The 12,864-nt window shown below is 43.4% G+C and overlaps 1 protein-coding gene across 2 annotated transcripts in view; it reads right to left on the reverse strand.

Moving 5' to 3' along the window:
- The window catches only part of LOC115480035 (zinc finger MYM-type protein 4-like), a 129,493-nt gene that overhangs the window by 19,875 nt on the left and 96,754 nt on the right, over nt 1–12,864 (reverse strand). For both annotated transcript variants that reach the window (XM_030218428.1, XM_030218427.1), the window contains exon 20: nt 3,452–3,623. In XM_030218428.1, the coding sequence (XP_030074288.1) occupies nt 3,452–3,623 (172 nt within the window). The remainder of the gene's footprint in view (nt 1–3,451; nt 3,624–12,864) is intronic.

The following is a 12,864-nucleotide window of genomic DNA, read 5'->3' on the forward strand; positions in this document are numbered from 1 at the left end:
ATACTGATTCATGACGAGGAACCGTCCAATGTGGAAGCAGACTACCTCAACAGGAACATTTTGGATCCGGGGGAATGGTCCCTTTCAGAGATGGTCTTCCAGTCCACAGGGTCTCTGGTCATGATTTTTCAGTCGTAGGAAGAAGCCAATGTTAGAGAACATAGATGCATTGCTCAGTGGTGGCCCTGCTGAGAGCTGCTGCATGTGTTTCCACAATGGCCCTTGCTTGGCAGAGTCAAAGAATCAAAGTCCACCAAGGCCAGGTTGTACTCATGGGCCGGATTGGCCCCAATGCCCATGGTATGGCGATCTGGTGCAGCTGGTGGACAGAGAGTTCCTTTGGCTGAAGCAGACTTCTCTTCTCCTAAAAGGGCCTGGTCACCATGTCAGCACTCAGGAAAGAGATCCAAGTGTCATCGTAGACAATACACTGAATCTTCTGCCCAGTGTGTGGTGGCAGCCAAAAAAGCAAACAGAATGCTAGGAATTATTAGGAAAGGGACAGAAAATATTATACCACATCTGTAATCGCTCTATGGTGCGGACCACACCTTAACTAGACTATTGTGTGCAATTCTGGTCACCGTTATCTTAAAAGAGATATAGCAGAATTGGAAAAGGTTCAAAGAAGGGCAACCAAAAAGATTAAGGCGACGAAACTCCTCCTGTGAGGAAAGGACTTCAGCTTGAAAAAGAGATAGCTGAGAGGGGATATGATATAGGACTACAAAATACTTGGTGGTATAGAACAAATAAATGTAAATCGATGTTTTTTCTTTCAGAAAGTACTAGACTTAGGGACACTCAAGTTACATGGTGCTACTTTTAAAACGAGGAGGAGGAAATATTTTTTCATTCAACAAATAGTTAAGCTCTGGACCTCATTACCAGATGATGTGGTATCTGCGGTTAGTGTATCTGGGCTTAAAAAAAAAAGGTTTGGACAAGTTCCTGGAAAAAAAAGTCCCCCGTCTGCTATTGAAACAGACATGGGGAAAGCCACTTCTTGTCCATGGGATCAGTAGCATGAATCTTGCTACTATTTGGGATTACATAAGAGTAGCCATACTGGGTCAGACCAATGGTCCATCTAGCCCAGTATCCTGTTTTCCAAACAGTGGCCAAGCCAGATCACAAGTAGGTAACCTGGCAGAAACCCAAATCGTGACCTGAATTGATCACTGCTGGAAGTGGGATACTGGGCTAGATGGCCCATTGGTCTGATCCAGTATGGCTATTCTTAAGTTCTTACTTACGGAGTAGCTCTTGAGCGGGCACAGCTGTTGAAGAAATACTATGCGGCGGAGATCTTCATCTTGTTCAGCTCAAGGAAGCATTCTATTTCCTCAAGATTTGAGGGTCTGGAAAATTTTTGAAGACTGGTATGATGGCAAGAGGTTGTTACTCCTTCGTTTCTCGGTTCCAGATATCTTCTTGTTTCTTCAGGATGGTTGGGGGTTTGACCATTTTGTCTCTACAGGTGCACTTGGCAGCACAGTCAACCATTCATGGCCCAGTCAATAGCACTCGATCCTGTGTCGTCTTGCTTCCTGCTAAGCATTTGAGGTCTCTGTTTCATTCGGTCATTCCTCCTTGGGATCTGAACCTCGTGTTGTTGGCTTTAGTAAAAGCACCCTTTAAGCCCTTAAGCTTGGATACCTTGAAAGATCTTTCCCTTAAGGTGGCCATTACTTGCACTCGAGTTTTGGAGTTGCAGGCTCTCTTGTAGGGACCCCTTTCTATTCTTTCTTGAGGAGTGTGTGGTGTTGCATCCAGTTCCATCATTTTTGCCTAAGGTCATTTCCTCCTTTCATCTGAACCAGTCTTCCACTCTGCCGGTGTTTCGCAGGGAGGATTCAGCAGATCTTCTTTTTTGGTTGGACATACGGAAGGCACTTTGTTATTTGTGGAAAACGACTTTCAGAAATCAGATCACCTCTTTGTTTTGTTTGCAGGCCAGAGGAAAGGGTGAGGCAGCTTCTAAGGCCATAATTGCCTGCAGGCCTTCATTCCCATTCTGGATATCTGTACAGCAGCCATGTGGTCGTCTCTGTATTCCTTTGTGAAGCATTACAGATTGGATATTCAGGCCAGGAGAGAGGTGAACTTCAGTGCTACAGTGTTGGCTCAGGGTTTTTCTGTATCCTGCCCTCATTAGGTACTGCTCTGATACTTCCCACTCATTGGGGATGGTCTGGAGCAGATGCTAAGGAAGGAGAAATTAGATCTTACCTGCCAATTTTCCTTTCCTTTAGTCTCTCCAGGCCATTTCCAAACCCTCCCCTGCTGTTTCATCTGCATTTCTTTTTTGGTTTTGCCGGGGGTGCAGTTCTGAACTCTGGAGGGCTCTGTTTACACCTTAATATAAGACACTAGAGAGAAATTGATGATCAAAAACAAAACAAGCGAAAGAAACATGAGAAAAGAGATATGTCAGGAATACGTGTGTCTTGATACGAGGCATTACTGTTCCAATTTCAGACAAGTATGTCGCTGCGGCACTTTTCACGGTGGTTGTTCTTTTCCCCTTGGGGTGTTTGTTATTCTGTTAGCACCATCTTAACTTTGTCAATAGAAATATTGAGGGACACAGGACTGCACAGAGTTTAATAGAGTGACATCACTAGTCGTTCTCAGTCTCCCCATCTGCTGGTAGGAGGGCATATACCCAATGGTCTAATTTCTCCTTTCTGTCAAGAGACCCAGATTGCTGGAACTTTTGCTCACAGTATTCCTATAGTATTCAGGGCCTCATCATTACTGGTACCAGAAAGCAAAAGGACAAGTTTAGAAAATAAATTTCTCCACCAAATATTCTCCTAAAATAAACTTTATATAATGGAGAAGCAATCCTGTTCCACAGGAAACAGACCTGTCAAGTCTCTCGCACTCAACAGGCGACCCCTGCTTTTATGGGTCATCTCTCACACTCCTGATAGGGAGCCTCCCCTTCCATAGGCAGCAAGAGATGCATTTAAGATGTCATCTTCTGTTACTGCAGGACCAGTCTCATGATAAAAACTGCAACATTTCACAGCTCTTATCGACAGAGCTTGGTCCCGCAGCAGCAGAAGATGACATTTTATAGAGGCATCTCGTGCTGCCTGAGAGGGAGGTGGCGGGTCTGGAGGGCATGGAGTGGGGCGGAACTGGGATATGGCTAGGCGGAGTGGGGCACAGCTTAAAATCTCCCTCTCAATGATCAGGCCACCTTGGCAGCACTAAGGAAGTATCAATAAAGCAGGTACACAAGAATCCCCATGGGTGAAATTCACTGCTCTCCTTCTGAAGACCTCCATGGTTGCACATCAGTTTCTGCTGGAGACTCCTCTTGCCTTTCTGGCAAAAAGACTAAACAAAAAGGAGCTGAAGATTCTTACAAGGCTTTCTTCTTTTGCTGCCACTATATATTACCAGTGGAGATAAGAGTTTACAACAACTCTCCACTAACCTCCATGAGACAGAGTCTTCTCTTTCTCCTCATCTTCTGCAATCATTTCTGCCATTTGGAGGAGATCTGCCTCCAAGGGATCACTAGGAATCTTCTCCTTGATGTCCTGGATTGTCTCAATAATCTTATCAGCGTTGTCGAGGGTAGTAGGAATCAACATTGGAACTGGCAGCTAAATCCAGATGCAGTAAAGAAAGTGATATGAGATGCCTGCTTCTGCTTTATTTATGCAATTTTATAATTCAAAACACAGGAATCTATAAAAGCCAGAGGTGAAATACAAGAGTGTTTTGATTTAGTGGAAAATTGGGTACTTAATTATTTTTTTAAACTGAACAAGGTGAAACAAAAATTCCCGTTATGTGGATCAATGTATAATTATCTACTTGTCAATTTCTTAACACTGGAGACAACCAATTTGTATTTAAAGATATTAGGGTTCACACTTGACAATACATTAACATTTGAAGAGAAGGTCTAATTTCTTATTAAGAAATCTTTTTGGATATTGAGAAAGCTTAGATGTATTCAGAAATTCTTGGACTTTCAACAATTTTGGCTACTGATTTAGTCGATATTGTCAATATTAGATTATTGCAATACACTGTATATGAACAGTCGAATCATTTAAAAAAATGACAAAATACTCAAAATACAGTAGTGTGACTGCTCTATTCAGCCTCTAAGTATGATAGGGTCAATCCTTTATTTGTTGCGTCTCATTGGCATCCAATTGAAGCATTGGCCAACATATATGGGACGATCATTAATATATTACATATAGAAAGGCTCCTCTCTACATATATGTTATTGTACCATCTGTTAATGGAAGAAATTTTCTTCAACAGCAGCACATTCTTCACTTCCCCAGTTTGAAAGGGGTAAAATAAAACCATCTTAATGTCTTTTCTTTATCAAGCAGATAAGGTGTGAAAATTTGTCCGCCTACTGGTATTTTTGATTCCTCAGCACAGTCAAAAACTAGGGCCTGGTTTAGGCTGCCGTTGATCTGGTCTCGGAGGCTGCTGGTATTTTGCTTTGCAAAAGGAAGCAAGTCCCTATTTTTTTTTATTGAAGCACTTGCTTCCTTTTGCCATTGCAGGGCAGTATTGCTGTGGGAATCTTTGTGATCTAGGTCTTGAACAGGATTAATTATATGGCTGCTATCATTTGTAATGACAGTAGAGCTTCCTATATCTATGGAATTGCTGCCTATGAGAAGACCTGCTCTGATCAATAGCTACCACTAGAGAATGTAGTATTATTCTTAATCACTCTCTTGCACCTTCTCAAACATTTCCACCTCTACAAGGAGCATCTGCTGTTCATGCACATCTCAGCTATGCCTATCTTAGACACCATAAACTCACCTAATAAATATAGCGCCCTCCTCTATATCATGCTGGTGAAAGTGACAGGTTCTTCCTTGAAGTGGTAAGAAGAGTCTCTTGCACCTTTTTCAATAAGGCTGTACAAATATTGGGTCATCTGAAAGAGATCAGTTGCTATTCTTGCATTCAACATCATGTTTTGAAAAATTAATTTTCCAAAATAGATCAATAAACCTTAGATCTTTTCTGGTGGCGTTTTAGAATGATTCCTTCAGCTCTTGCACCTTCTCAAGGCTGACTCCACTATCATGAAACAATGAGGTAACTAATTACTTATGCCTCATGATTACAGACAAAAAGCAAGTGTAACCAGTATCTTCAATGCTGGATGACAGAATGACATTTGACAGATTCTTCCCGTTGCTCAGTTAAGACCTCATGAACAGGCAACGCCACCATTTCTCTTGGAGATTTCAAGTATCTTGCGTTCCAAGCACTAGCAGTTTCAGGTAGGGGGTATCTTCCGGTGCAATCACACACAGCATCCAAAATGGCAACATTTCCCACCAAAGTCAGGGTGACAGTCATTTCAGCCAGTAGGCCCGCTTCAAGTACCTGGGTCTCCAGGTTTGTCCAGCTTTCCTCACTAGATACAGCTCCAGTCACTGTGGCTTCGCTTCCCTTCTGCAGAGGTCAGAACCCACAAGCCCTGCTGGCAGTAGGTTTGGCAGGGCCAAGGCTTCTCGGGCCTCTCTGCCATGCCAGGGCTTCAATAGCCCATGTGACTGCCACACACCTGGCACGACTGGGAACGGAACTCTCCCCCCCTCCCTTACCTGAGGAATGGGGAAAGGGAAAGGGGTAATGGGATTTGATATACCGTCTTTCTGAGGTTTTTGCAACTACATTCAAAGCGGTTTACATATATTCAGGTACTTATTTTGTACCGGGGCAATGGAGGGTTAAGTGACTTGCCCAGAGTCACAAGGCGCTGCAGTGGGCAGTTCCCCAGGATCAAAGTCCACTGCACTAACCACTAGATAAATTGCTTTCTTTGTTCAAGGTGGTGCTCAAAATTATTGGTGCTCAAAATTATTTCACCTGCTTCATCACCCCCTCCCCCCCCTCACACACACATTCTGCCACTAAATGTCCCAACTGGGCACCCAAAATTCCTCCACAAAGTCTGGGGGAAAGAAGCCAAGGTACAAGAACCCCACAGTGCTAGCAGGAGGGGTTGAGGGCAGGACCCGGAGAATCGAGTATGACAAACCTAGGCACCTGGTGGGCTACACTGATCCTTGCCTCCAAGTCTGGCTCTGCACAAGGTTCTTACAACTCACACTGAAGCCAATAGTTCCTAGTCTCTATCTTTTAGTAGGAGTGTATAAATCTACGCATTTGGACTGGTCTAGAGGGATCTTAAGGAATCCTGTAACAGAGAGATGCTATTGGTTCAGTAGCTCTCACTCTCCATCTGCTGGTAGAAGCAAGCCCATGCAACTGAAGTGGTCTGGATGAACAAAAAACAAACTCACACAACCCCCCCCCCCCCCCCCCCAGAATTTGCTGATGTAATATTTATGTGGTCTCTTACAATACTTTAGATTGGTCTACTCTTGCAGACTGTGGTCTTCACTTCTCAGTTCCATTTTCTCCTTCAGGAACTCTAGAGTTGGATGTGGTTCAGATGGTATCTTGTTGTCCTCCATGAAGTCTGCAGATCTCTAGTGTCAGGATAAGGGAGGTGGTGAGAGACTTATGGTGCTTCCTAGATGTTGTGAATTCACCAAGTCTTGAACCCTGGATGGAGGGGCTACATTCTTTTCTTAGCATCAGGGACTCTCTTTACAGATAGCACCACTTCGGGGGGGGGGGGGGGGGGGGAGGAGAAGAAAGAAGGAGCATCTTCTGGGGAAAGCCCCAAAGCAAAGCCGAGGTGAAATCAAGCAGCAGCAACTTTAGGCACAGTGACTTGTCTCAGGGAATCTTGTGACCTCCTGTGTCGTTTCAGGGGGGGGGGGAGGCATTGTTAATTGGTACCAAGGGAGGAGTACTTCAAAAGGGAAGCCCTGGGGCTGTGTGACTTCAAGGCCAAGGAAGATCAGTCTCTGATATGCAGCTGAGCTGGCCTGGTGATTCCTCTCATCTTGAATAGCACTGAGGCTTCAGGTGAAGGCTTGTCAGTACTGGCTGGAGAGCTGTTACTACTATTATTGCTGAGTCACTGCATCTTTTGGTGGACTTCTCTTGGTAATTAGGCTTACTTGGGTGAGTTAGAGCATTTTGATACCTGCTGATAAAGTCTGAACAAGCTGAATCCCTAATCATTCTCCACTAGAGCTCTCTCGATAGTTGCCGACTCCTTAGAATCTTACCGAGTGTTTTTTTAAAAAAAAAACCCACTTGTAATTTTTGGCTTCTTTATCTAGCCCTCAGTAACATTTAGGCATTTTTTTTTATCATCATCATAAGATGGACCCAAATAATGGACATACAGATGTGTTAACTGACTTCTTATTTTTACAAAGTTGGACATCTCTCAAATTCCAGTTTCTACTCTGTGCTGAACAAAATAAAATGTTAGACTAAATTTTGATGCCAAAAGTAATTTCATAATGTTGTGTAGACAAAGAGACTTCTCTGGTGGCTGAAAAAACATTGAAGGACTCTGAGGTACTGTTTTAGAGAACTGCAGCACAGGTTCAAACCTTCCAAGCTCTGGGATAGGCAACCAGCTTCATGCCATCAGCTAATGACATTACCTACATGTATAGCTGGTTTGATACTTTAATACTAATTTAAAAAAAATAAAATAAAAAGTTGAACTTAATGAGCTATAGTAAAACACAAAAAAATGAGCTATGATACAGCTACGGATCAAGATTAAATTCAAAAGCCACTGATATGCAGATATTTATTCAGTTTGTTCCGTTTCGTAACAAAATGATGAGCAGGGAATTTAAATTTTGAAAACATGTACATATTTTCTAAACCACATTAGTAAGGAATTATCCTTCCCATGATTTATAATTAATTTCAGGGCAACTAAAATCACTAAGTATCTGCGACAACTTGAAATTGAAACATAAGGGAAAGGGAAAAGGGACTTGATATACCACCTTTCTGAGGTTTTTGCAACTACATTCAAAGTGGTTTACATATGTTCAGGTACTTATTTTGTATCATGGGCAATGGAGGGTTAAACGACTTGCCCAGAGTCACAAGGAGCTGCAGTGGGAATCGAACTCAGTTCCCCAGGATCAAAGTCCACTGCACTAACCACTAGGCTACTCCTCCACAAGGGATCTCCAGCAAAGTGAGAGAAGTTCCTGTGCAAAAAAGTCAGCTGGACACGTCGCCAGATCCTGCAAAATCAACCTCCCAACTCCATCTTCTGGTTCACAGACTTTGAGGCAGAAGAGTAAAAACATCTCAAGAACAGGAGGAAACGACAAAAAATCAGAAAGCCACTGGATTGGTGGCCAATAAAAAACAAAAGGCAGTGGTGGTTGGCGATTCTCTTCTGAGGGGTACTGGGGCGCCCATCTGCCGACCACACATAATGTCCAGGGAGGTGTGCAGTCTGACTGGTGCCAAGATTCGAGATGAAGTGGAAAGACTGCCGAGACTCATCAAGCCTACTGATCACTATCCTGTGCTGCTCATCCATGCTGGCACAAATGATACTGCTAAGTATCCTACTGAACATATCAAACATGACTTCATGGCTCTGGGTCAGAAGGTGAAGCACCTAGGTGCTTGTTGAAGGTACAGGCTGAATGAGGGAAGCTCGCATCCTGGAGCTAAATGTGTGGCTGCATGGATGGTGTCAGCATGAGCGCTCTGGATTCTGAGCAATGATGGTATCCATGTTTCAGTAACAGACTAGCTAAAGTACTAAGGAAGACTTTAAACTAAATTTGCTGAGATGGGTGAAAAAAGCCCCAAAGTCACTAATAACCCTCAGAATACCTTTATAGAAAATGAAAAAAAAAAAAAGTTACATCCATGCTCGTAGTATGGGAAACAGAGTTCTAGAACTAGAGGCTATAATGACAGAAGCAGTCTTAGATTTAGTGGTGTTCAAGGAGAACCATAACAGGGATATAGTTAATACCTGGCTATAATCTATTCAGGAAGGCCAGGGTAGGATAAAAACGTGGAGGAGTGGAATTATATATTAAGACTACTACTAAAGTGACAGAACTTATGTTCTTAACTGCAGGACATATGGGGTAAGGAAAAAGCACTGTAGGTTAAACTGGTAAGAGGAAAAGAAAAATGTATTTACACTGGTTTAAGATACAGGTCACCTTCACAGTCAGAAGAAATGGACAGAGACTTAATGAAGACATCCATAAGATAGCTAGGAAAGGGAAAGTACTACTGATTGGTAATTTTAATATGCCGGATATCAATTGTGGCGTCCCTGCTGTGGAGTCGTCCAGAAGCAAAGGGATCTGGATTCCCTACAGGAAGAATTGTTTCAGCAGCGGGTAACGGAGTTGACGTGGGATGGAGCTATTCTGGACCTGGTGCGTATAAACGGAGAGAATGTTTCTGATGTTCAAATGGGAGATCATCTGGCATCTACTGATCTTCGAATGATGTGGTTCAATATTAAGACACAGGAGGAAAGGGCTTATTCAAGACCGAAGGTCCTAAGACGGTGGAATTTCTCAAGGAAGAGTTAAGATGGATGGGAGCAGCTGAAGGAAGTAGAACATCAGTAGGAAAAACCGAAAGGAGCTATTTTAAAGGTGAAAAACCTTTATGTTAGAAAATCACATAAAAGAAAAAAAAGAAAAGAAGGCCGCTCTGGTTCTTAAATGTAATAGCTGAAAAGGTAAGGGAAAGAAGACGACTTAGAAAAAGGAAGACAGGCGAAAATACCTAGAAAAGCTAAGAGAAGCTGGGAAAGCTGTCAGGAAAGTAAAGAAGCAGATGGAAGAAAAGATAGCTGAAATGGTAAAATTGGGGGACAAGACATTTTTCAGATATATAAAAGTGACAGGAGGAAGTGCCAAAATAGCACTGAGGAATATGTAGAAGCTGATAAGGATAAAGCTGAACTTGCTTAACAATTATTTCTTTTCTGTGTTCATAGATGAAAGGCCAGGCGTAGGACCACAGAAAACAAATGCTAATGGGGATGAATGTATGGTAGACCAGAACAGATTCTCAGAAGACAATGAGTAAAAGTAGACAAAGCAAGGGGGCACGATGGGATACATCCAAGGGTACTCAAGGGACTTTGAGAAGTTCTGGTGGCTCTGCTGTCTGAGCTCTCCTGGAGGACTGAAGGAGGGCAGATGTGGTCCCCTCTGCACAACAGTGGAAGCATGGAAAAGGTTGGGAATTACAGACCTGTCAGTCTGACCTCTGTGGGAGTAAACTAATGGAAACGCTTCTAAAGCAGAGAATTGTGAGGTTTCCCGAATCGAATGGACTACAGGACCCGAGGAAGCATGGTTTCACTAGAGGCAGGTCATGTCAGACAAATCTGATTTCTTTGACTGGGTGACAAAACAGTTGGACAGAATGATAGAAATTATTAGGAAAGGGATAGAAAATAAAGAATATTATGATGCCTCTAATCGCTCTATGGTGCGACCACACATTGACTATTGTGTACAATTCCGGTCACTGTTAGCTTAAAAAAATAAAAATAAAAAAAATATATATATATATATATAGCAAGATTAGAAAAGGTTCAAAGAAGGGTGACCAAAATGATAAAAGACAATGGAACTCCTCTCATATGACGAAAAGCTTAAGAAGTTATGACTCTTCAGCTTGAAAAAGAGATGGCTATGGGGGGGATACGATAGAGATCTCCAAAATAGTGGTGTAGAATGGGTACCTCAACCACCCAGGCGGGAGGCAGAAGTATACCACTGAAGCGGATACTGCAATGTCCTCTATTCTTTGAATTTTCTTCTGTCGTCGTCTTTGGTTTCTTTAAAAAAAGAAAAAAAAAACATAACGAAGGAACCCATTCAGTACTGGGAACAAAACGCAGAAAAATTGTCTTAGAAAGGGCGGGCCTCTGGACTGATCTGTTGGGACTAATGGAAAGAAAATTATCAAATAACTATTTTTTCCTTCCACAACGTCCTACAGATCAATCCAGAGACTTGTGGGATGTATCAAAGCAATCCTCAAGTAGGACAGGACAGATCCACCCCAGCACTGAATGCCGTACCCTACCAGGCCACCACATCCAATCTGTAAGTAAAGGAATGCACCGAAGCCCACATTGCGGCTCTGCAAATGTCCTCCAATGAAACTAAATGAAGGGTGACCAAAATGATAAAAGACAATGGAACTCCTCTCATATGACGAAAAGCTTAAGTTATGACTCTTCAGCTTGAAAAAGAGATGGCTATGGGGGGGATACGATAGAGATCTCCAAAATAGTGGTGTAGAATGGGTAAATGTAAATCGATGTTTTACTCTTTCAAAAAGTACAAAGACATGGGGACACTCAAGGAAGTTACATGGTATCTCTTTTAAAACAAACTAGAGGAAATATTTTTTTTTCACTCAATTAATAGTTAAGCTCTGGAACTCATTGCCAGAGGATGTGGTATCAGCGGTTAGTGTACCTGGGATTAAAAAACGTTTGGTAAGCTCCTGGAGGAAAAGTTCATAGTCTGTTATTGAGATAGACATGGGGAAAGCAACAGCATGTCCCTGGGACCAGTAGCATGAATCTTGCTACTATTTGGGAGTCTGTCAGTTACTTGTGGCCTGGATTGGCCACTGCTGGTCTGTCCCAGTGTGGCTATTCTTATGTTACATTCTCTTGTTAACCTTCCCATGTCAACAGATATGAGACTTAATAATAATGATGAAAAGTTGTCTACATGCATTACAACTATATTTTCCCCCTGGTTATCTCTGTATTTTCTTTTGAAGCAAAACTTAGACAAATCCCCCCCCCCCCCCCCCAAAACAAACAAACAAACAAACAAACAGTAGAAAGATACTGTCTGAATGTGTACATATGTGAACAGCGCTGCGTAACCCTGGCAGTGCTATAGAAATGCTAAGTAGTAGTAGTGAACACTGAGACCAGTCAGTAAAGCGAATGCTACATACCTGTAGAAGGTATTCTCCGAGGACAGCAGGCTGATTGTTCTCACTGATGGGTGACGTCCACGGCAGCCCCTCCAATCGGAAACTTCACTAGCAAAGTCCTTTGCTAGCCCTCGCGCGCCCGCGCGCACCGCGCATGCGCGGCCGTCTTCCCGCCCGAAACCGGCTCGAGCCGGCCAGTCCAGTATGTAGCAAGACAATACACTTCAAGGGAAGACACAACTCCAAAGGGGAGGCGGGCGGGTTTGTGAGAACAATCAGCCTGCTGTCCTCGGAGAATACCTTCTACAGGTATGTAGCATTCGCTTTCTCCGAGGACAAGCAGGCTGCTTGTTCTCACTGATGGGGTATCCCTAGCCCCCAGGCTCACTCAAAACAACAACATTGGTCAATTGGGCCTCGCAACGGCGAGGACATAACTGAGATTGACCTAAAAAATTTACCAACTAACTGAGAGTGTAGCCTGGAACAGAACAAACAGAACAAACAGGGCCCTCGGGGGGTGGAGTTGGATCCTAAAGCCCAAACAGGTTCTGAAGAACTGACTGCCCGAACCGACTGTCACGTCGGGTATCCTGCTGCAGACAGTAATGAGATGTGAATGTGTGGACAGATGACCACGTCGCAGCTTTGCAAATTTCCTCCATGGTGGCTGACTTCAAGTGGGCTACCGACGCTGCCATGGCTCTAACATTATGAGCCGTGACATGACCCTCAAGAGCCAGCCCAGCCTGGGCGTAAGTGAAGGAAATGCAATCTGCTAGCCAATTGGATATGGTGCGTTTCCCTACAGCCACTCCCCTCTTGTTGGGATCAAAAGAAACAAACAATTGGGCGGACTGTCTGTGGGGCTGTGTCCGCTCCAGATAGAAGGCCAATGCTCTCTTGCAGTCCAATGTGTGCAGCTGACGTTCAGCAGGGCAGGAATGAGGACGGGGAAAGAATGTTGGCAAGACAATTGACTGGTTCAGATGGAAC

This window comes from Microcaecilia unicolor, chromosome 11 (genome assembly GCF_901765095.1).
Source record: "Microcaecilia unicolor chromosome 11, aMicUni1.1, whole genome shotgun sequence".
NCBI lineage: Eukaryota > Metazoa > Chordata > Amphibia > Gymnophiona > Siphonopidae > Microcaecilia > Microcaecilia unicolor.